The 24,882-nt window shown below is 39.7% G+C and overlaps 1 protein-coding gene across 12 annotated transcripts in view; it reads right to left on the bottom strand.

Moving 5' to 3' along the window:
* PTPRT (protein tyrosine phosphatase receptor type T) overlaps positions 1-24,882 on the bottom strand; it is a 554,909-nt gene that overhangs the window by 327,712 nt on the left and 202,315 nt on the right. For all 12 annotated transcript variants that reach the window (XR_014887677.1, XR_014887680.1, XR_014887679.1 and 9 more), the window contains exon 7: positions 4,950-5,243. Coding sequence is in view for 3 of the 12 variants with exons in the window: in XM_085241335.1 (XP_085097461.1) it covers positions 4,950-5,243 (294 nt within the window). In the remaining 9 variants the exon portion in view is untranslated. The remainder of the gene's footprint in view (positions 1-4,949; positions 5,244-24,882) is intronic.

Here is a 24,882-nt window from a genome sequence, read left to right as displayed (position 1 = left end):
TGTGCCATGCTGATGCACTCCCACAGTAAATCCCAGCCTTTCCTCTGCACACCATCATTCCCCAACACACTGAATATACTGCCTGAACTTTGGCTGAGCTGTGCTTCTCAAGACTACCCGGGTAAACTGTCATGCTCCAATTTGTCTCAAGAGTCCTGTACTGTGAAGCATCCTGCTTCTCATTTCACCATTTAATTACATCCCTTTCTGCTCCCAGATTCTTTCTGTTCCTTGGAAGTCGTCCCCTTGTTATAGCCCAGACAACATAGTTGGTTGTTGTTATTTTCCTCAGTTCTTTTCTAGTAACCATAATTAATAGTTAGATACAAACAATCCTCTGTTCTCTGAATGGTGTCACTCTGCTTTGACCACACTTCCACAGCTGGTGCATCTCTAACCTGATATTTGCAGCTCCTCCAAGAGACACCTTTTGCCTGGGACACCCCTGGCACCAGCAGCATCTCTGCAGCACCAAGACAAAACAGAAGCACAACTTCTTCCTACGGAACTGCGCTCTTCAGTTTGACACCATGCCTGCACTGTCCAGGAGGTCTGAATGCACACGTTATGGGCTAGAAGAAATTAAAGTCTGACAAAGATGAGGAAATTGCACCACTCCATGCCCACAGCACGCCCACAACCACAAAACACATGACATCCGGAAATACTACACCATTTCTTTCTGTTATTTAAAGGGTAGATGCTGTTCTTCTACTCCCCAAAAATTAGGAAGTGAGGAGGGAAAAAGGATAAACCAAGAAACACATGTTATCTATTTAATCAATTTGACAGAGAAAGTCATCCTCTCTCATGTAAAAGAACTTAAGCTGTTCAGATGAAGTCCCTATCTTTCAATAACACCATCAGTCTGTTTCCAAGCACAAACTGGGGATCAAGGATCAAGCAAAAGGAATATCATATTTTGGTAAGTCTACTCTTATCTCTCCAGCTGCCACGCCAAAGGCTATTGAGGTGGAATGAAAGCAGTTTCAATCATCGGCAAAACGCTGCAGCTCACGGACAGAATCGCTAGAACAGGCACAAGTCCCACAGGCTTTGCGGGATCCACGTATCAAAACACAGATGTAAGACCGTGCCATCCTCAGCAGCTCACCTGCAGGGCTCCGTGGCTCTTGGGAACAGAAGCTATCAAGAGAAGAACAACTCATTTTCATTGTGCTGTACAAGCCTTTGTTTGGGGGAATTTAGCACAAAGCAAACACAAATGGAACATGTGCCACTGAGGCTCGTGTCTTGTCTAGTGCAGTAAGAATGGAAAGTCCCTCACAATATTTACCAATAAAAACAGGCAATAAGTAGCATAAGTAAGGTTTTCTTTCACTGCTAATGTGTGTGGGTTTTTTTGTTGTTGTTGTTTGCTTTGTTTTTTTTCTAAGTGTTTTTTTCTAAGTGTTCTATTTTCCCAGTTGTCTACATTTAAAGCTGCAGAAGACAGTGGATCTAAGAATTACATTAAGTTCCCTATTCATATTAGTTACAAATTTATGTTCCAAGGGAAGACCTAGAGTAACTGCAGGCTGAATTAGTGTGTGAATCAGTGATTTAACAATACCTACGCATTCATTGCACAGGACTCCTTTCAAATCACCTTATATGCCACATGGGTGGTTCTGTGACGCACGTATCAGCTATTTTTTCTAGATTTTCTGTAAGTTTCAATTAGATAAAAGCAACGGTATAGCAACCCCAAATGCTATTTTTCAACATCAACAGCTAATGCTTCCCATTTAAGGGGAGTTATCACCTTAACATTAAATACAAAGTATTTTTGAAACTCTAAAAACTCAGTGTTGGCAGCCTTATTACAAATAGACTTTTTGGTTGCTCAGTTCACTCAGAAGGTGGTTCTGAACAGATTGTTACTGGGAGCTGTGTTCAGACATATTATTTTGACCCTGCTATCTCCTTCCCTATTATTCTGGGGGAAAAACCTAATATTTTATATCATCTCTAATTGCCCCTCAACCCCGTGTCTGGTTTTAACCTCCAGCAGTCTTTCTCTCGTCCTTGTTCCCTATCACACATCTCTTCCCTGTGACTGCCAATCCACTGCCAGAACATTTAACCTTCTCCTGCCCCAAGTCAGGACCTACCACAGCCTATGGAAAAAATTACAAGACAATAAAAATAATCATTTATTTGCAAAGGCAGGGTTTGCTCTTTCCCTGCAGCTGGCTTTTTCCTGGAAGAAAGCAAGGTAGGGCTCACTTCTCAGTATCACTTCTAAATATCAAATATAAATGAAGCCTTGCAATACCGTCCTCTGTGAAAGCAAAAGCACCACCAAGGGGATAATGGATGCCCAGGTGTACCCCGTTTAGAAAAAATTAGATATTATCCAGTCTAACAAAACTTCTTTGTGTTTATTTAAAGCGAGACCTTTCATAATAGATTTCATTTAATGAAAACCTTTTACAGTCTGGGTAAACACATTCCATTTATTGTGATAAAAAATTTGAAGATCACAAATGATCCTGATAAAGACTCTGTGATGGAGTGATACCTTCCAAGCTCACGCTGAGCGTTCTGGGGAACACCAGCTTTGATGCAAGACCAGCAGTCAGCTAACTCATACCAGTATTTTTAAATTAGCTTCCATCACTTGAACTGAAGCAAAAAAAGAAAAGCCTGATTCTTCCCAAATCCTTTCTCATTCAGAGTTATAAATAAAAAAAAGGATCTCACCTCAAGGAATGCCTAAATTCTTAGCTTCCCCAGCACATACTCAGACTCCGCAGCACAGAAGCAGACCATGACAACATGAAAAAATGCACAGGAGATTATTTAGTGAAAGAGACACTGACATCCTATTTTCGGAAAGTTGCAGACAACTTCCATTTATGGTTACAAAGATTTCTTGCAATTTAAACAACCAAGCAAACACGTTTCTTCCAGTACAAGTGATACTCTCTACTACCATTTCTGCATTCAATTTTGCTATCTGTATTAGTGGGCCTGATAAACACAGTACAAACAACGTAAAACAGGACCACGTCACCACTTATTGATGACAAACAAGTGTGTAGGAGTTTGGTACTTCCCTCCTTGCTAAGAAAACATAATGACAAAAGAAAAAACGCACTGAAAAACAGTGGCATTGCTCATCACTGAACTATTTAGAAAACAATAACTCTGTTTCAATTGATGTCATTCGTTGGGTGCTCTAAGGAAAACCAAGGAGGTAGTGCTGCTTTCTTGATTCAGTACACTTCTGAAAATCTTTACTATGAAAGTTTTGTGTAATTATACCAGAAATAGGTTATTTTGAAGTCCTATCATCACATATGAAAATTGGGAAATGCCATCTATTTTCTTGTCTATCATTTCAGTTAGCCTTTTCTAGAAGGCGTACATCTTCAGAAAGGGGGGAGGTCTCTTCCTTCCTTCCTTCGAGTCCATGTTTAGATAAAGATCACTACAAGTTCCCCCATCCAGTGCCCTAAACAAAACAAAATGCCATCATCATCAGCCTTAACAAGCTCTAAATTGCAACGTATGTTAACAGAATGACCTTCTCCAGTAAGATTTTCATTAGCAAATTAGGATGGAAAACAGTAAGTAGCACCACTTAGCCAATTTTAATAGATCATCTACATCATTCTTTGTGACATCAGTTGATACTCAGAGCAAGAAATTTAGCAATTTGGGACCCACTACAAGCCATCATAAAGCACAAAGTTAACCACTTTTTTTAATCCTGTATTACCTAGAAAGTATTACCAGACAGGTTTACAAGTTTGGCTGCTGCAGAAAGTTTGCCTGCAAAGCTCCAATGCGTGAGCAAGAAACCTAACCTCAGCATGTCACAATTCCACATGCAAATGCACAGTGCCAGGTTATTTCTGCTGAAGGTAAGAAAATTTGACAACAACATGACCACAACACTAGAGAATGAGGACAGCCAAAAGCTGATAGCAGAGCACATGCCCATTTCCCAAAGAGGCCAGCAGGACATCCATACCACTGATGAACAGCTTCCAAACATCTGTCTTCTGCCATTGGATAAGTGCTGAATATAGCAAACATCTAAATGCCAAATCCTTATGCTAAGGTTTCCTTTCTTTTTTCTTTTCCAATCAAAACTTCTTAAAGAGACCATACGTTCACTGCTGTATAAGTCACACAAAAAGCAAAGGCAGTAAGGATGTGCCCCCAGCTCTGCCCTGCACTCTCAACATGCCAGGCTTCCTTGGCAAAGGAAGAGGATGATGCTAGGGATACTCATGCTGTGAGAGTGAGTGAGGAGCACTAATCTTGATTTCCCTTAGTGATTCATTTATGAAAATGGGATGAATAGCCAATACACCTGAAACATGAAGAATGTGATCCTTTAATTTCTACTGAAAAGGCCAACATGCTTTAGAAAGAAGATAGATTTTTCCTATCCTTGGATCAAAACCGATCTGTTCTGATACGAAAGGCAAAAGGAAGACACTGCAGAGCGTTCAAATAGGTCTCTTGGTCAGAAGTGAGGGGAACAATCAGCACAATCAAATAGAATAGAGAAATGAATCTTAACAATTCATTGCTTACCGTTTATCCCTACTGCTCTGAATAACCAACACTGAACTGCTGCTACTTAACAAGAACGTATGTTTTGCTATAAACTTGCACAGTGAAAATTTGATAAGTCAAGTCCTAAGATCTGTTTGCCTATTGAAGAATCAGTTGAAAAGCTCTCGTTTGCTTGCCCGTTTCAACAGAAAGCAAACATACACTGTAGAACAAAGTCTTGCAAGCAAACACACTGCATGAATAAAAACAACACTCTCAAACATTTGCCCATGGATGAAAAGGCAAAATATACCTACAACATATCAAAATTCATCAATTTAATTCAGATCTCCAAAGAAGCACATCTACAAGGACAGGTGGAGTTAAGCAACCCAAAACATCCATGCAGTACTGGAAAGCAGCAGAAACACTACCTGCACATTTTGTCCTTGTTGTGAGTGGTGGTCCAGGCGGTCCTGTGCCTCCTTCTCCAGGGCGAGTCAGCAGCACTCTGATCTCATACTCCACATCTGGGTCCAGATGCCACAGTTTGTAATTGGGAGAGTCCACAATGTGTGTTTCTGCCCAGTTCCCAGTGGTTGTCCGATACTCCACCTCTTTCAGTATGATGGGCCCGTCTCCGATGATGGAGTTGGCGTTGGGTTTGATCCACAGGTAGGTGGCTCCAACAGCCAGCAGCTCAGGAGGGGCAATAGGAGTTGGGGGTTCTGTAGATAAAAAGAAATCATGAGAGGCCTGAGGTCGTTTTGTCGAAAGGACCAAATTTCCACTATGTACCTGTAAAGCAAGTCTGCCCCCAAATCTTTTGTTAGTTACTGAGCGTTTCCTGTCCAAATCTTTCATGAGAATTTGTTCTGTTACAGAAAAACAAAGGAAAAAGGCATTATATTTGTTTTGAAGTTATTGCCCCTTGTGCTGATGTATTAATACATCTGGTAGCATTACCAATGCAGAAACATTACTTCAAAAATACAGTGCCTACAAAGCAGCTTCTGCTGAAAATATAGAGCACAACAGTCACACATTTAAAAGATCAGAAGGTTTGTACTTATTTCCTCCTTTATTCATATGCATAATGGCTGTGAATATAACACAGGAGGAGGAAAAGAAGTCTTAAATAACACAGATTGAGCATACCTGTGTAATGCTTAAAACGACACAACTAGCAATGAGTGGAAAACTCAAATCACTTGCTCATTCCATAGTTTTATGAAGGCAAACAAATGTGAAAAATAGGATAGATTTGTAGTGAAAGCACTGGCTATTTGTCTGAGAAGGTACTGCAGCTATGAGCAGTGGGGATCTTCCAGTGGTCCTGCACTCCAGACACCACTAAAACTGACTGAGAGCTTTGGTAGCTTAGCTCAGAGCTAAGAAAAACAAAGGCACCAATGATTGACTGTGAAGTTTGCTTAATTTCATGAGCAGAAGTACTCAAGTAAAGTCTGCGTGAGACTTGGAAGAGTGCCTAGATGTCTGAGAAGCATCACGAGGAACCCAGCCTCTGAATATAACCTGTGTGATAGAAAAGCAAAGACAAGCACCAATATCTCAGCAGCACCTCAGCATCTGAGTGACAAAAGCCACTGCTGGTCTCCTGGGCTCTGCCTGCCCGTCTGTCTGATCCCCCCCTCCGCCGTCAGGATGTAAGTACCACCTTGGTATTGAAGCCACATGAATAGCATACGCTTTGTGGTTCTGAAAACCCGAGCTGAACTGTGCAAGATTATCAGCAATTTCATTAATTTCATTTAGCGTTCGCTCTGCCACACTCCAATGTGGTTTGCCTTCAGCCCAGAGGATACAAAGCCTATTCTCTTGTGCAAACAAGGTGACAAAAAGGACATTTCTCTCTCAGAAAAAGAAACATATGAATGTTACATCATAACATTAATTTTAGAGCCCTGTGGGAATTACTCCACACCCCATAACCCCCACAGCTGATTCCTCACAGAACCCAGAAAACAGCAAGAAGGCAGAACCACAGGAACGGGGAAGAAAGGAGTTGGATCACCATGGGATGGGAGGAACAGAGCACTTCCCCCTTTGGAGAAGTTTTGCAGGTTAACATCTGCTCACTGAAGAGAAACAAATGAGAAACAGAAGAGAAACAGAAAGCACTATTATACAAAATTACTAACTAAAACATTACCTAATTTCACCTCTTCTGGCTAACATCACCATGAGCTATGCTATCTGAGATCAATTGCATCAGCTGTGCATTGTACCTCCAAAAAAGCACCAGTCTGATTTGGAATTGGAACAGGTATCCAACAAGAACATGAACTGCAGTCATGAGCTAAGTCTTTGTGTGATGGTTTGTTTCTGCTTTTATTCTGCAATGTTCCCCTACCCGCAGGCAGATTTTTGTCCCCCAATACAAAATGTCAGGCTGATTATATTTTGACACAGTAAAGTTATTTCTCAAAAAAAATAAAAAAATAAAAAAATAAAAAAATTGTTTTCAAGAAATGCATGTTGATACATTTTCATTAAAAATCAGATTATTATAAATCTTAAAAGATAGACTCACTGATTTTTATTCCCAATGCAAACATGACATCTTGCAAGTCACACTACAGCTGAACACAAGACAAATGAAATATCAAGCATCATTCTCCTGGGCTGTAGATACTTCAACAACAGCACGATCCAGGTTACTCTGGGATTTGATTGCCAGTTAGAACAGATTTATGGGCCTGAGTTTAATTAATAAAACAGTTTGTCCTGCTAACCAGACATTAAAGTCTTGTCTAGCAAGTTTAGAAACTAATATTGCCAAAGCAATTTAAATTAAGACGACATCCAGCATTACTTCACTGTCTACTTCAGGATAGATCTAAACTACCTTCCCTCCACCTCTGCCAAGACAGGGATGATGGTTTCCATTTTCTTCTACCCACTCATTTTTGTCTCTCCAGTAACATTAGAGAAATAGATGTTGCAGGATATTAGAAAATTAGGAGTTGAAACTGTTGCTCTCATTTTCCAAAGTGAAGAAGCAAAGATGAGCAGCAGTAACTGTAATTTTTCAAGACTCAATAACACCTCATGCACATAATGGGCTCTCTCCTACTGGCACCAACTGGACAGAAAGCTACTTTTCAATATCACTCTTTGCCAAGTTATTGCAAGTGATCTAAACAAGTTATTCATTATTTAGCACAACCAGCATATAAATAAGGACTGCTTTTGGCCACTAACTAAACACGCTTGTCAGTTACAGATGATCAGGCTCATGTTATCAAGTTTGCTTTTGTAATTAAAATCTCTCTGGGACCTTGATTAAATAAACAGGGTAACAGATTGGGTCTGTACACATGTAATTGTGATCAGCAGTATTTTGAGCCTCATTTGATCCATCCAGCCAGTATTTTATATTGCAAGCTTTGCCCACCATGTTGCTCCCTCTCAGTCTTTATTCCTCTTCCTGCAGACTCTTCAGGAAAAAGCACATCTGGAACTGGGCTGCTGCAATGGGGATGGCATCTAGCCTGAATCCCAGTCCCAGGAAGGACACAAAAATGAGGGTCCTAGATGACTTCTTTCAAGAAAAGACAAGACATAGTAGTACAAGCCCAAAATAGAGTTACTAACATGCATACATTTTACCCTGTGCACAAAGCACTCCCAATTACGCAGCCAGCGATGGAATTCAGGGTCTACTCTTCTCCGCTCCCATAAGAAGAGGAAACACTTCACATACTGCACCGATTTTACTCTTCAGCATCTGTTTCTGGGTATCTCTACTCTACTACTGGAATACTTCTCTATGTGACAATTCTAAGCAATGGCTTTAATAGGGCTCAAAGGGTTCCAAAATGAGGGAGAGAAAAGGGGATGAACCAAGTGATCTGCAACAAAGCACTGGGTGCAAGACGGATGAAAAACTTGAAATGAGAACAGGGGTTATGTTCTATACTTAGTTTTTCAGTTATCTGTATAGTTCAGTGGTAAAGCACTGTGAAGTGGACCAAAAGATGGAGAAAATCAATAGAAGTCTGCTAAGCTCTGGTAGTTGGGATCAATCACGAAGGAAAAAAGATATCATAGAAGACAAATTATTTGTTTGAGTCACCTTCACCACACTACTTTTTTTTTTTTTTCCTCTCCTATAAAGATGATGAACTGTTAGTAAGAAAATGTTATGTTGGGAAAAATCAAGAAGTCTGTTAGAAACATGGCAGGAAGCAGCTGGTCAGTCAGTCCTTGGTAGAGGTTCAACAGTTCTGGAGCTTTTCATGGAAACAAAGAGCTCCCAAGGAAAACATGAAATGCTACAGATTTTGATTGCTGCAGTGAAAGAAACTAGAATTACCTTCATAGGAGGTGCTGGGTAATCCTTTAAGTAGTAGATCAGTAGATCTTCGATGTATAAGCAACTGTAAAATGCACTAGATTGACTATCATTCAAGTAAAAGGCATGTAGTTGCTCTCCCAGCAGTGTGACAAATACTCCCCAATCAACAATGACTTTCATCTTGGAAATGCACCCAGAGGTACATTAGGATTATTTCACAGAGTGCTTTTTCTGAACTCTTTTTGCCAACTTTAGCCCAACTTACCTCTCACATCTAAAACCCCTGTGTGAAAAAGCAAGATGAGATTGCTGAAAACCAAGCAGCCTGTTCAAAAGCCAAATAGAACTGAGGGAAAAAATTCCCTTTTGACAGAAGTATATGATGAAGCAGACGTGGCAAAAAATGTTTGAAAATACAGTTGCAAGAAACACGCTCAGCCTAACTGAAACAAAGCTAAAGCCATTGATTTTATTGCCCATTACTGAATACAAACAGAAACCACCGCTTATATTCCATAAGGAGATAATCTTAGAAGAGGCAATCCCTGCTAGGACAACCAACGAGCTATCTCAATGTTGCAGTGAATGTCACTTGCATTAATTCTGTCTGAAAGTTTGTACCATCGTTAGCAACACAGAGAGGCAATTCCTGAGTATGTCCTTGCTAAATGCCTATTCTAAACCACTACAACTCCAGACGGAAAGCAATGATCTCCAACTAAGAACAAATCCTGAGTATGAAGCTGGAAAGCAGCACAGCCGAGATCTTGCTGTATCAATCCTCGTGAAAGAAGACTGAAGTTCCATCACCACGACATCTCTGACCTGTCCAAAGGAAAAGGGCACTCTCTACCAGGAGACCTTTAGAAACACTCCAGTGTTCTCGTGGGCAGCAGAAAGGAACAAATAAGCTGTCTCAAAATCAGACATGAAAACATGAGAATGTTGAGGAGGTTTTTTTTGTTTGCAGGTTTGTTCTAAATCAGTGCTTCTGATTTCTATAATAAAGTAAAAAAATGCTCTATGCTAAATTGGCACACTTCTGTTTCTGTTTTTTTTTTTGGGTGCTGTTGCAATTGGATGGTTGTTCTTTGCTTTTTGATTTTTTGAGACTTCATGCATGTATCTCGTGACAGAAGGGAATATTTCTGAGAACAGCTTACATTGATTACAAAAGATTCAAGAAAATTAATTGACAAAACTGAAGCCATGGAATGTTGCTGCTTTTTGATCAGGGGCAGAAGAGACTGATCTTTCTGATAGTAAAAACAAAGGGAAAGTAGCTGATTCCTTTGCAGAGAGTTAGTGTTAATATTGGGAACTTTACCTGTGTGTGTGTGTCTTGTCCTGCCTCCATAAACAGAGAACACATAGGAACACAAGATCAGCTCTACCTGATCAGCCCAAAGGTCCATCACACCCAAAAACCAGTCCCAAGTCTGGGAAGTGTAAGAACAGGAGAATTACATGTTGATTTTCTACAGCACATAGTACTACTTAAGTCTTTCCAAGCTCTCTAAAATAATCTTCCAGTATCTGTATCATCCAGAGAAGTTTCCCAGGACAGCCTCCTGCTGACCAAAGTCTCCACCTGAAGTTACAAAATGCATCAAAGTGCAAAGTGCTATCAAAAGACGTTTGCTGGACAAGCAGGATTTGTTTTCCAAACCTGATACTGCTTATTCCCCTACTAACAGGAACTGTAACAGTGCAATTTTCTCACAGCATCCTCACTGAGCAGATGCAGACTGGGCAGATGAAATGGGTAAAGATGAGACCAGAATGCAAATGTCAAGCTTCTTCAGAACCCTTTTTTTTTTTTTTTAATAAAACAAAAACACCAGAACAGAACATAATTGCATTATTTTCTACACAATAGCCACAAATAGTGATTACTGAGAACGTACATAATTAAATTTGCACTTAAGAATGCAAACCCAGCTGTTTTAGAAATGGAAACATGTTGAAGTGCCACCGTTTGGATTTTTTGCACCTCTGTCCTTGAAGATACATCTGTCACCTTTGCACAGCTGCTGCACACCTTGTTAGTAGTGACAGCTAGCCCTTAGAGCCACACACGTAACTGAACAGCATCTGTTTGACTCCTACTTTTACACCTCTGCAATAAGCACTTTGAGCTCGGTATCATGGTATTTATATTGCTTATTAAGAGCACATTACTGTTATAAATACAGCCATTAAATTTTGTTTTGCAGTGACTGTCTGAACTTCCAGTTCCATTAACTGCACAAAGAAACAACATAAGGATTTTACAAAATTTAGCACGAGACTATTTTACTGCACTGACAGACACAGTACTAATAGCTCTTTTGTCTATAAGAGAGACATTCAAATCAGTCTCTCAGTAATGTAATAGGCTGACAGCAGTGGCATATGTCAACTGTGTTGGAAGAAATGTGCCAGTGGCATTAATAAAGTGATTCATTAATTCACCTGCATGGGTAAATTGCACCAGTCTGCCTACTCTCAAAGAAAAGTGCCCATAACCAGTTCTAAAATCATTAATTTTGAATATTTAATTAAAGCAAAAATCCAGGGAAGAGGGAGAAGACAACCTAGGGTTTCTACAGTCTGTAGAACAAAGATTTATACATTCTACGGATGCAAAAGCCTTCCCTGTGGGAAGCTGGCTTTGTGTCCCATTATCCCATTTGTATCCCAACACAGCAGTCCCAGCCTGCAATCACCACCCTTAGATACATTTCACTACTCATCCTCCACCAGCATTCCTGCACTGCATGCAGTGGCCCTGGGGGTGTCTTGTTGGTCCTCTTGAGATCAACACTGCAGCCACTCCTGTGAACCGTCAGAGGATTTTTATGTGTTTATAATCAAAGACTGACAAAAAGAATGGAAACTTGGCAGGTTGGTACTTAGCTAAAGATCCTAAAGGACAGTGGGGCAGTAATTGGGGAGCTGCAATTAGACGCTGCCATATTGTTTTACGGATTAGCAAATTTAATGCCTGTCCTGTCCAGGTGATACTCCTTCCAATGCAGAATTTACTAGCACACAGTAAGTAACTTCAGTACTCTAGGATACAGACCACATGTCATAGCATGTCATCTGCTTCTCACTTCTGCTTTCACAGCTAATACCTCTGCCTGCACGGGACTTTACATAATTTCATGATTTGATCAACCTTCTCCTATCTTACAACAAAGAGGTCACCTATGAATATTAGCCAACGTCTACCATGTCATGAGGCAGGAATTGTTTCCCAGAATCTGAAGTTGTAGATGACTCAGTCAGAAGTACTGGTATCGCTGAAAAAGGGAAGCAGAGGGAGCAGATACAACGCAGTTCGATGTGACAGATTGAGCTAGGAAATGCCTTTGTTTCTGGAACATAAGAAACAAAAGATGGCTGGTATTTACAGTGGGAAAGGTGGAAAGTGGGAGGTTTTGTGTAGAAGCAGAACTGCAAGTTCTCAGCAAGGCAATCATAGAGATCTGGCTGAGAAGGACAGAAGTGAGAGTTGAAAAGGCACAAGCATGGAAGATTATACAGAGAATAAAAAGAAGTAAAACAAAGCCCATACGTACAAGAAGCAGGGAAGAAAATGTATGTGATCCAGAATGGTGTCAAAGAACTAAACAAAGTGGTCAAAAACTCAACACAATGGCAATGCAAAACAAGAGAAGAGCAGATCTCTGGGGATGGTAACTATAATTAAAAAAAAAAAAAAAAGCCAGTGGAGCAAGATAACCAATATTTGACAAGATGCTGATCTTCCAACATTCCCAAAGACCCAGTATTCAAAAAGTATGGAATTATACCCTTTACATCTCACAGCAGTGTAGGTGTAGTACTTTTGTTCTAAAGGACTTGCTGCAGCCTAATGAGAATGAAGAACACATTCTCTACATATTTTCCTCTTAAAAAGCATGGAAATACTTCTGATTTGAATATGTATGTTCTAAATTAAGTAAAAGAGCTGCCTGGGTTTAAAGAGGGGCATGCAATAATGTTTGTAAGAAGTAGGATAATCCAGCAGAAAACTTTCTTGACAGCGCTGCAGTTCACCAGACAAGACAGGTAGAACAAACCCTAGAGTAACAAAGTTTATCTGTATCAGTATCACCTTATTAAACAGAAATTTATGAACTCATCCTGAGACCAGAAAGAGTTGGTACAGTCCATCGCCTCCTACCAACTCTTCTCCTAATTGTGGCATAGGTTAAAGGAGTGGGGCACAGATACTGATTGGGAATTAGCATAGCATGTTATTTCATTAGCCTTTCATACTATTTGTCTCTCAGAAGCTTAGTCTGAATCCCACCAGAGCTTCCAAGGATGCTTTCATTCTCTAATAAAGAAGAAAATAGCATCGGATTAGTTGAACAGTATCTCATTTCCCAGCGTAAATTAAGTGAATTAGATGGAAGACTGCTCTAATTGTGAAGCTTATTACAAGAACTCACATAGATTAGAACTGAATGCTTCACTTTGAGTCATCATTTGTACTGTAAAAGAGGGAAAAAAGAAGGCAATTGTAGACTCTCCCATGGCTCCCTAATGGCTCAGTATTGATGAGCCACAACTGTATCAAAAGAATCAAAAACCTTCACCACTGTGGCAAAACACACTCGTAAGTTTTGTGCTCTCAGAGGCTAGAAGGCAACTTTCTTTACACAGATAGGAGTGCACAGGCAGTCTCCAGCAACTCCCTGAGAGCATCAAGCTCCCCAGGTTTGGGAGAAATGGCCATTTAACTCTCATCTTTAATGCTTGTGTGATTTTTTTATCTTCTCAACCACAAAACAGCTACACAATGACATCACGAGAACAAGAATAGCAGTGTGTCCCTTGATGCTAATGGAATGACACTATTATGGAATACCATTCTGGTTACAGATATCTTACATGAGAGGTTCAACACAATACACTCTTATGTATTAAGAACTTACATATGCATGAATTGATGACAATACTCTGACTTTTATTATGTAGCTTCTATATGCTCAAGCTTGTACTAATCATCTCAAATTCCCTTTATAGTCAATGGAGAGAAATGGACAATTTCAGACAATGTTCAAGGTAAGTTTCATATCCAAGACAGATAAAATCAATCAGTTCTTGAACCTCACCTGTTTTCAATGCTTGGCCTTCAACATGAAATAGAGTGAAGTATCAGACCAGTTACCCTATTTGAAGAGGAAACCACAAAGCAAGCTGTACAAAGAACTGTGCAGCAAGAAGTAATACTGAGCACCTGCATGCTCTTTGAATGCTCTCCTAATGCCCTCAATTCAGGGCAGCAAAGCTCAGGTGCTTCACATGAAGATAATCATACTTTTCTCTGGAAAAAAACAGGTCCAACTCTTTCTTTTATATATGCAATCAGAACATGCACTGGTGAGTGATGCCCTTTAATTTAATAACTCAATGGCTGAAGTCCTTGTCAAAGAAAGAATACCCTTCTCTTACTCAGACTGTTCTGAAGCTGAAGCATCTCAGCCCCATCTGTTGAGGCTGCACACAGAAATAAAAAGTTCTATTTTCATTTGACACACACACACATCAAAAAAAAAAAAAAATCAACAACAACAAAAAAAAACAATTAATTTCTCTACCTAACTGTTCTGTTTTGCCCCTCTGTTAGCACATCCTGAGTGCCTGAACCAAGCAAGCCCCGTTCTCCAGACTCTCTTTGATATGTTTTCTCTCACAAGTTAATCATTTTCACTTATATTACTTCCCTCATTTCTTGGAACTTGCACTTGATGACAAACACACCAGATGTGTAGATTAACATTTCATATTGGTCTTGAAATGACCTATGAAGAAAGCCACATTAGAGTTTAGCAGAAGACAAGCATCAGAGTGCAGCAATTACAAAAGTAACATAGCACATCAGCTCTCTGACAAGGGAGATGAGAATACTGGAGCTTTCCAGACCCTAGAGAAAACATATTGAGATTTCCACCAGAAACCAGCAGTCATTCAAGTTGTGTTTCTGAACCAGTGTCTAAATTCTTTGTCCTTCCCATGTGAGAAGCCCAGGGTTACTACGATCTGTGCATATTTATACCCCACACTGCTTTGCTCGTAACAGCAAACTACACAACAGTAAAATGTGCAACATTGGCTGATGGGAAGCTCTCTTTTCTTATGGCTGCACCTACTCTGTACAAACATACTGAAAACTGCATCCACATCCCATTCAAAAACAAGATGCTCTCAACAGCCAGCAGTCAGGGCCAGCTTTAGCTCTATCTCATGCTTCTAACACCGCACGCTATTTAAGCTCATATATCATGTGTTATTAAATCTATTTCAGCTTTCTGCATGAACAAGCTGCTAATCTCCCACAGGGACTGCAAATGTAAATTCAACAAGCATACACACACACACACACACCAAAAAAAATAGTAGAAAGGCAGCAGTAAACACATAAACCGTGAAACATGTAATTTCAGGTCAACTCAAGTTCAAGCAGCTTCATCAGTTGCTACGCTACTAGCTTATGATGGTGGGAAAGGTTGGAGGCAACAAGATTTCATAGTTCTTCTAGAGAGGCTATTTAGCAACTCCGGCTTTATGGCACATCTCTGTCTGCAGAATGAAGGATTGTCTGTCTCTAAGCTGCCGAAATGACCAGTGACTGCTGGTATTGACTACCATGAGCAGCACGGAACAGTTTGTCCAGATTGATTAAGTAGCTTAATCCATAGCAACCTGCTAGGTTTGCAGGAAAAGCCTGAGGCAGGATTTTTCATTTCGTTTAAGGCAAATTGGGGAATTAAAACATCCCACTGCCCTTTACCATCAGCCCAGCCATCTCTGAAAAGTATGTGGAAGAGACTATGAGCAGTAAAGAAAACTGAGACAATCGTCAAGCTGGAGTTTAAACACAAGAGCCCATGACTGCGAAGATGCTCAGGCTCATCAGCATCCATTCTGCTGCTGCACCACTGGTACTACTCTCTCTTCTCAATGAACCCCAGAGATGGGTCAGCATAGTGCAAGGACAGCAGTGTACGCACACACAGGGCATTTCAGGAGCTGTATGCTCACAGATCATCCTCGCAACATACCGGTGAAGCAAGTAACAGTATGTCATTTTAGAACTGGAAATAACGACTAATGAATGGCTGTAGGGTCATATCCAATGTAGTCCTGTGTTTCAGCCTACAGACTTGATGACCCCCAACAAAGAAGTGCATGCCAAGCTTGACATACAACTTCAGGCTTTCTCAGCTCATAAAACGAAACATCCTCATTGAAGTATTTACTTTCCCATGACAGATCTATGAAAAACATTGAGCACATTTGACAATTAAGGCGCAAGTCACATCTTAGGAGCTTACACTGTAATAGTAGTATGCAATAAAATGCTAACAGGGATCTTGGTCAGCCATCATGGACAAGATAAAGCACTAAAGCAGAAACCTAGGAACTTCTGAACAAACATACCTGTACTACATGAGCAGTGCTGAACAAACTATCCAGGCAGCTACCTTGCAGAATGGATGGACACCTGTGTGCATGTATTTTGGCAGTAATCTGAGCAGGCAAGCACTTCAGAGTTCAGTATTATATGACAAGTCAGTATTATATGGACACATGAGAACTTTCTATTTCCATAGTAGCTTTGCTGAGTGCTCATGTCAGGAAGTCACTCTGTATGCCTTAAAGAACTAACTGAAATGACATTTATACTTGAGGAGACTGTGAGGGACGTGGTTTGCAAGAGGGAAGAACAGGCTTTCCTGTTATCACAGCTGTGCTTCATTCAAAGTTTTCTCTCTTTATTTCTCTTGCTGACAATAAACACAGATGTACACTCTACAAAACTTAAAGAAAGTACTTGAAAACCTGCATATTAATCCAGCTATTCCCTACAAATATTCAAAAAACATTTACATTAATAACATCAAAGTTGTACTCTGGTTTACTTCTAAACCATAACTTTTCATCCCAGATGTTCAACACAGAGACAATTACTGTTCCATTTTTACTGACAACAAATATTTATGCAAAGTGTGAAAAAGTCCAAGTGTGTGCCAATAGCACACCTTGAAGCTCCAATTAGACTTCCAGATCATAAAGGGATCTCTTCTGCCCTTAGGTTAAATGCCAGGCTGTTGTGCATACTTCACATTAACCACAAAGTAATAAATCTTCCTACTACACTGAGAAATACTCTCCAAAGTGGTTATTTCTATTAGTACTTATGATTTCCAATGTGCGTTGTTTTGTTGTTTTTTTTTTCCCCATAAAAAACAAACTTTCTACTTCTGAATGAACCTAACAGAATACCTGAGAGTCAATCCTGCACTTGGGAAACTGTGCCTGTTGACACTGGGATCTTCAGGTCTGATAAATCCCCATTTTATTTAAAAAGTCTCACCCTGTATCATAAACTTCCCTCTGAAACAGTATAAAAGAGGCATTTCAAAATCTCTTTTGTGTATGAAAGAATCTATTTTGTCACCATTAAAGAAAAGAGATTGAAGGTCTAAGACAGCAATCTACAGTGGTGAACAATGAATGACATTTCTACTCAACTATTCTTAGAGCTACCAACTGAGTGAGCAGCCAATCGGAGAGAAATTACAGGGGATGAGAAGTGAGAGCTGGTAATTTCCCCAGCTGCAGCACAATGGAGAAAATGTCCCAAGCACAGAGTGCAACTCCCTAACCAAGAGGCCAGACCACATCAATAAATCTAATAGTCCAACTACAGGAAGGCAGGCAGGATATTTCCTTAGACTTGAAGTCCAGCAGAGATCCAAAATAAGATGCTACCATTTTACTGGTGGTTTTTTTTTTTTTTTTTTTTTTTTCAATCAGTCTCCCATTATTCCCAGTAATGTCTGTAAGAAATTCTTTCAGTAAGTGCATGTTCACTGCTTTTTGTTGTGTTGTCCCTGAGGGAGTTGATTTGAAACAAGACCTCCTACCATCAGACACACCTGGAAGCTCAGCTTTGGGCATGGCTCCTGGAATACAGACTGTAGAAGAACTGAAGTGGTTTTGATATAGTATACTGTATCAGGAAGTCAATGTGAAATAAGTATTAAGACAACCTGTGTCTTCTCTTCCATAGACAAGGTCTTGTATTTGAGCGTATGCAACAGAACCCTGTCCTTCTTGAGAAGATGTTATTTCTCATTCATGTTACACCAAATTTCAATTCAAACACATTCTGTGAGACCTCAAATCAAGGCCTTCCAAATAAAATCTCTACTATAAAAGTGTATGTTCCAATTATATAAATGATAGATTAAAATGATTTATGGAGGAACTAATGGACAGAATATTCACTTTGCTACAAATCTTACCTAAACAGAATCTGCGGGTGTCTGAGAACCATCTGCATATATGACTAATTAGATTACTAGTAGTTTGTTCACTGAAGGACGCTTTTCTGCCCAGAGTTTTCTGCTTAAAGTATATTATTACTCCACCTACCCATGCAAATCAAACCTGGGCTTTCCTGAGCACTTTCAGATTCAACTTGAATGTACTGATGTAATGAATTGAGAGTTTCCCAAGTAGTTTAGTTCCCTACAGACATACATTCCAACATTCATCAAAGCCTAAAAACAGAATAAAAAATCTGTTAAGACATGCAAAGACACCCTTGAAAACAAACAAACAAAAAACCCACAACTACAAAACACAGTATCAAGAACGGTACAAAGGATTCAGGTCACAACGATTCCTCATCCTTTCAGGATGATGTGCTGTGGTACACAAGCTTTGATATACAATCTGTCATCTTCTAATAGCACCATTCCCTAAGCATGGCCATCAAACAGGTCAAGAATCATCAAGAAAATGCAGTTCACACATGCCTTCTGGCTGAAGCAAGATCTTATTAAACACTGCATTACTCCAAAGTGTGATTTGAGATCGCTGCTGATGGAGAGCAGTGGATTATACATGTTTACATAAGTACACACCTGCAGACATTTGCACTGCTGTACTATCTGTTACAGTGATAAGCACTGCAAAATAAACCAGCCTCTACACCAGGCTGCACACCCCGACAAGAGAACAGGAACAGTGATGATTCCAAAAGCAAGACTGGCTGGAACCTTTTTGCATCATCATCCTGTTACCAAGTACTTTGTAATCACAACAACAAAATTGAGAGCTGCCAATTACCTTAATAGCTAATACATAATTAGCAACAGCCTGAACAGTGTGTCATCCTGTGTATCTGAAGAATCAGCAACTAAAATGCCAAATGACCAACATGCTATTAGGTGTGAAAAAGTGTTATTCCTACCTCAGATGGAAATTGTGACTGGAAAAAAAAATATATTTTCCTCAGTAAGGGCCATTTATAACTTTGTACAAGGTCTGTATTTCTTAACTAGGTAGAGAAGTCATTAATTTAGATCTGTTTGAATCACCGGTGGAAAAAAAGGTTTGGTTAAAAAACCCACAGAATTTAGAAATGTAGGCCTTGAACTCTCAAGCTGTCATTCACACTGAAGCAAAATAGCAAAGGCCATATGTTGATTATTCCAGCCTTCAGTACGTACATAAAATTGAGTTAGGGTACATCAGGGCTTTCTTTTTGCCCTTTACTGTGTACACATGGAACCCTGCTGATGCAGATCAATGGAAAACTTTAAGTAGACAAGTCCTCCATAAGCTGTCATTTACATAATCATGAACATCTGTGCTAAAAAAGTCAGCAATTTTCTCATTACATAATTATGAAGCACTGGGTCAAAATTCACCTTTATTATTGTCAGTAATACCTGCCATGTAGCTGCTGAAATGCTCAGATTCTTAATGCCTCTCAACATGAAGCAGGATTGCACTGTGCCACTGAAACACAGGCAAGTAACAAAGAGCAGCAACACAAACCATCTAGAACTGTCCTGTACAATCAAACAAACGGATACGACCTGAGTATACAGAGTTAAGAGCCCAGTTTCCTATTTTCTATCTTCACAAGCAGAAACCTAGTGTCCAAACAAATTCCAGGTAATACCTGATGAGATCTCCTTCCAGTGCAATAGAAAACTCTATTTCTTAGACTTGTACCTTTGTGTTCCCACAAGTCTGAATCACAACAAGTGAATTGCTGCAGATAATCATGTACCTTAGAGGAGCTAGAGTAAAATACCACAGGTCAAATCTTACCCAAAGTACTTGCACAGCAAAATCTACTGCTTTGTAAGGGCTGTTTAGACTGAATTGTTTTTGCTTTTCTCAGAGTTCTTTTCAATGCATACCCCTAAAAACACCTCCTGGTTGAGAACAGGAAGATATGGATTACGGTACAATATTTGGCTTAAATGAATAGCATTTGCTCCTCTCACTCACTTGTTAAATATTCATCAGTATAACTCCTTGCAGATTTGGTTGATTATTTAAGAAACACAAAGATTATTTGGCTCTGTGCCTAATTCTTCCCTAGTTTACTCTGGTACAAATGCAAAATAAATGGAGTTACTGCTGCGATGTAAATAAGCCAAGTTTCTGCTCTTTTGTCCCTGAGTAATCTGAAATATTGATAAATTCTTATCCTTCACAGGCAGGCTGATAAGAACCAGCACCAGAGGGAACTGTTTTCTAGCAGTATCTGTGCTGTGCCTGCTCCGAACCCATTTGTAGCTTAGTAGGACCCTGGCACAACTCCACAGCCCAGCGAACATGATTAAAAATGATTTGATGAACTTAGTCTGTTGAACAGGTGGCTGTAATGAGCCTGGAGAGATACGAAAAGCACTGTCAGCTATGTAGAAAGAGTTGATGCTTTCTAGAAATGTTTCAACACCAACAGATCCATGGACATGAGTACAGATAAATGTCCAGCACCCTGCTGGCTGTCAGAAACTGCAATGACCCGGTGTTAAAAGTGAAGACAAGAGAAAAGAAGCCACCGCATAACTTCCTTTACTTTTTGCTCAGCATGAATTAATGAGTAAGTCCTGGGGTACCAGGAAACAGGAGACTATAAGAGAGTTTGACAAGAAAGGATGGAAAGGATGCTACTTGGAGACAGTAGTTGCAAGCAAGGCAGTGGAGTGAAGCCTGTCCCTGAGGGTCTGGCTCAGCTCCCCAGCAAACGCAGGGAGAAGCAGAGCCAGCAGCTTTGAGTCAAAATAAGCCATGCCAACTGGATAAGAAGTGACTAGAGACAAAGGAAGTGGATGGGGAGCTACTCAAACTGCTAGGCACACACTGACAACATCCAGAACTGGCATCTCTGGGGCACTAAGATAAAATACGAGAGTCTAAAATAGAGTTGTCAGTAGATCTTTATTTTTAAGATCACATAAAACCCCAATTTTAAGAGCTAGGGAATAATTTTATAAAAGGCAATAACTGTGGAAGTCAAATTTATCTGGACCTTCTGAGAAGCCATGTTCATTTGTAGGTATTAGAAACCCTAAATAAAGTATTACAGTATATATAAGTTCCAGGAAAGTTAAAGTTATAAAATAATCAGAAAAAAAATAAACCAGGACTGATGGAACAGATACGGAACCAGACCCAGGAATGTAAGAAACCTTCTGGAATAAGCTCAATTGCAAGTTGACTTGATTATTAAAAGTGAGAAGAAAAACAAACAGTGGAGATGAATCTGCTGCTTTCAGATCCAGCAAAATTTATTTCAGAAGTTTTCCACGGGGAATCAGATTTTTAATATGTTATGTCTATGCCTTCAACTCCTGCCAGTGATCTTGACAGCTGCATTTTAATTTATTTGGATAACTGTTATTGAAACATATTCAAGTAGAATACAGAATGCAGTGAATCCACACAATGATTTAGGACCATTATATATACATCCATCACAAGCTGCCACTTTGAATGCGATCTGCTGGGCAATCACTTCATTGGTAATAAAATTCACGGCTGTATTTTCTTGGGATCTACCAATATTCATTGCATAAAAGCAGCGGGGCAGAAAACTGAGATAAATTCATATGGAAAGTGCAAGCTTCAGATGAGAAGATAACAATAGCCTACTGCTTCTGATATTGTTGGAAATGCATTATAACTAAGAACGTAACTCACCTCTGCGCATGCATTAAAAAACTCCCAATGATGCACAGGAAGATGATAACCTGGTACTATGAGGATAACAGGGAGGGACAAGCAGTCCACACATGCACTTTTTTCTTTTTATAGGGTTCTTAGGAGCTCGTTTGGAATTTACCGTGCATGTAAATGCCAAATGAATTTCAAGTACTGTGTTAGCTGCCAATCCATTACACAACCAATGCAATTTTCACTTACAACTCTTAACTGCCTGTGGTACCAATTCTAGATTTTAGTCTTACAGCTCATCGCTTACTACTCAGACAATCTTGTTATCTCGTGGAAATCACAGTATTGACATTTCATACCTTCTCCTAAATAAAGGTGTGCTTACAACAGAACATTGCGCACTGTTTTATAAAGAAAACGAGCACACAGGAAGCTGCAAGTAAGCTCTGCTCCATTGCAAAGGATTTCTATAGCTAAACGAATTTTACAGACAGTTATTAAATTTAACCACAACAATTTAAGGTGCTTCTTTAGAAGAGATTACCATGACATGTAAGAGCACGAGAAAAAAAAAAGCAGTACTGCCTCTCCCATCTTATTAGCTGTCATGACAGCCTCATATTCTGCCACAGCAGTATGGAAAGCTGCAAATCCTTTCCCAGCAAATCTAGCACTCTGCATTTGTGAGAGCTGTAGGGGTAACTGAACATCTTCCACCTGCCATGAGCCTGAGTCAGAGGAACGTGGCATTAAGCAGGCTGACAACCATAGGTGTCAGGAAAGCAGACTTCGGTTCAGTGACCAAAGAAGAATCCCACAGGTCCTGGACACAAGAGAAGCCCAGGAGAAGTGGTCAATTTTCAAAGATCACCTCCTTAAAGCTGGACATTAAATAGAACACAAGATTGTGTTTCATCTATTAGCTATTAAAATCAGTTCTTACCATCGGTGACAACAACTACTGGGGCTGGCTTCAGGAATCTCCAGATCACAGCCTGATGGCAGTGACACACAGCACACAAACTTCAAGCACACGCACATATCAGCAGTCTGTCACAGTTCAGGACTAGGAAAGAACACCTAATGAAGTCACAGAGGGCTCAAATCAGCTGTAGCTAGTTGCTGGCCATTCCACAGATTTGGTGCTTGCAATGTAATAAAGATTTTCTTCATCAGATAACCAAAATTTTCATGACGACTTTATACATACATTTATCAGAACTGCTGTTAAAATTTAGACTTATGCTTTTAAGCCTATTTTCACTGCAGGCTTAAGCAAAGATATAAAATAAAACAAAATCAAAGATTTACCTCAGTACTTTCTAAAAGGAATTTGCAAAAACACAGAGGATCTGCAGCTTCTTGAAAACATTAAGATTATAAAAATAAAAACAGAAATCTTTCCTTACATTAGCTAACACAAGGGAAAAAAAATCTGAGTAAGACAAAAATGAATCACGGTGCAAGGCCTTACCAAGTGCAAAGGCTTTCAGCAAGCTTTAGTTTTGTAAAAACAGCGGGCAACGTAACAGACCATGAAGAAAGCAGCACACACATTGTTCCCATTGCCCACCCCCACAGGTATCCCAAACTGTGCCAGAGTACAGTGCACATATCCACAATTAGCTAACTTGACCCACGTGGCCTTTTCAAATATCTTTAAAGTGCTTTTTACTTGGATTGTACTTTACAAATCCCTTCATTTCTTTGATTCATTAAGTTCAATGCCTCCTTCACACTTCTGGTAACAGCAGTATCTGGCTCTTCAATCAGTGTAATCCTTCGGGAGACCCAAGTTAACCACATGAAAGGAGCACAGGTATACGAAAGTGGAGAATTTGAAATTTCCATCTGATACAATTAATTACCCAGCTGGGTTAATTTACCACTGACTTGCACCCAATTCCTTTCTTCAGAAATCCCAGTACAGATTTATGATGATCCAAATGAGTCATATTAACCATACTTCAAAGACACAGTGATGAAAATCTACCCACCTATTACCTCTGCAGGACAATGAGCTCCTGCAATAGAGCTAAGGTAGAAGAGCAGCACTACCAGCTCACTTGCCTCTGGGCAGCCTATCTTGTTCTCAAATCACTGGAATTAAGAAAGTAAGAAATGTGATATCAGCTGAAGGGAATTACTCAGTCTTCACTGCTCAATTGAAAGTGGCTGGACATTAAGCTTGGTTGTTTGTATAAAAGATCTCTCACTGAAAAGTAATTTATGTAGATAATAACAGCATATGCATTGCTATGAAATAAATCTTAAGGCACTATTATCTTGTATGTAAACAAGAAAAAATGCTTAGCAGCTGCATATGATCAGGAATTAGTTGGCAGTCCTGAGATCCTTGTATTTCTTTCAGAATGTTGCTACAAATTATTTAGTAGAACTAACTATGGAGTAGTTTAACACAGAAGGTAAATGCAGTGACTCAAGCAAGCGCTTAGATGCCACAATTCTCCTATGCAAAGCCAATTTCAAAGCTTAACAAGTCGTATCTATAAAAGACTGAGAATCTAGATTAAGGAATGTTTGAAATCAACAGTTGAACACAACCATGGCTAGGCAAGATACAGATGTACATGCTGATTGAAAAAAAAGAAGTGGCAATACAGTTTATACTGGGAAAAATATCTTCTCATTACCTCCGCTCTAAGATTATCTGTATTGTAGGATTTATAGGGTACACTACTATAGCTTCATTTGTTGGAAAGAGCAGCAGAAAATGCGATCATGGATCATTTATGATTGCTCAAACGACAAGCCACTGAGGGAACAGTTAAGAAGAACTGCAAAGTGAATATGCAATACACTTATATTTACAGTCCCTTCTTTTTCCACCAACAGGACAGGATGGTGCACTAATGCACAAAAATTCACTGTCAGTCATAAATCTTTTGATGTGCTTTAGCTTAAAAGAAAAAAAAAAAAGTACATCAGGGACGACCTGTTTTATGCTATTCCTACTCGCCTGGTCTTTATAGTTTCTGGTTAATCCACATCAGCGTGTCCAAGTTAGAGCCTAGTAAGTCCAGCCTTACTAAATA

The sequence above is a fragment of the Meleagris gallopavo genome, chromosome 22 (genome assembly GCF_905368555.1).
Source record: "Meleagris gallopavo chromosome 22, MGAL_WU_HG_1.1, whole genome shotgun sequence".
Classification (NCBI taxonomy): domain Eukaryota; kingdom Metazoa; phylum Chordata; class Aves; order Galliformes; family Phasianidae; genus Meleagris; species Meleagris gallopavo.
Note: the sequence above shows the minus strand (reverse complement) of the source record. Positions and strands in the feature narration are given on the sequence as shown.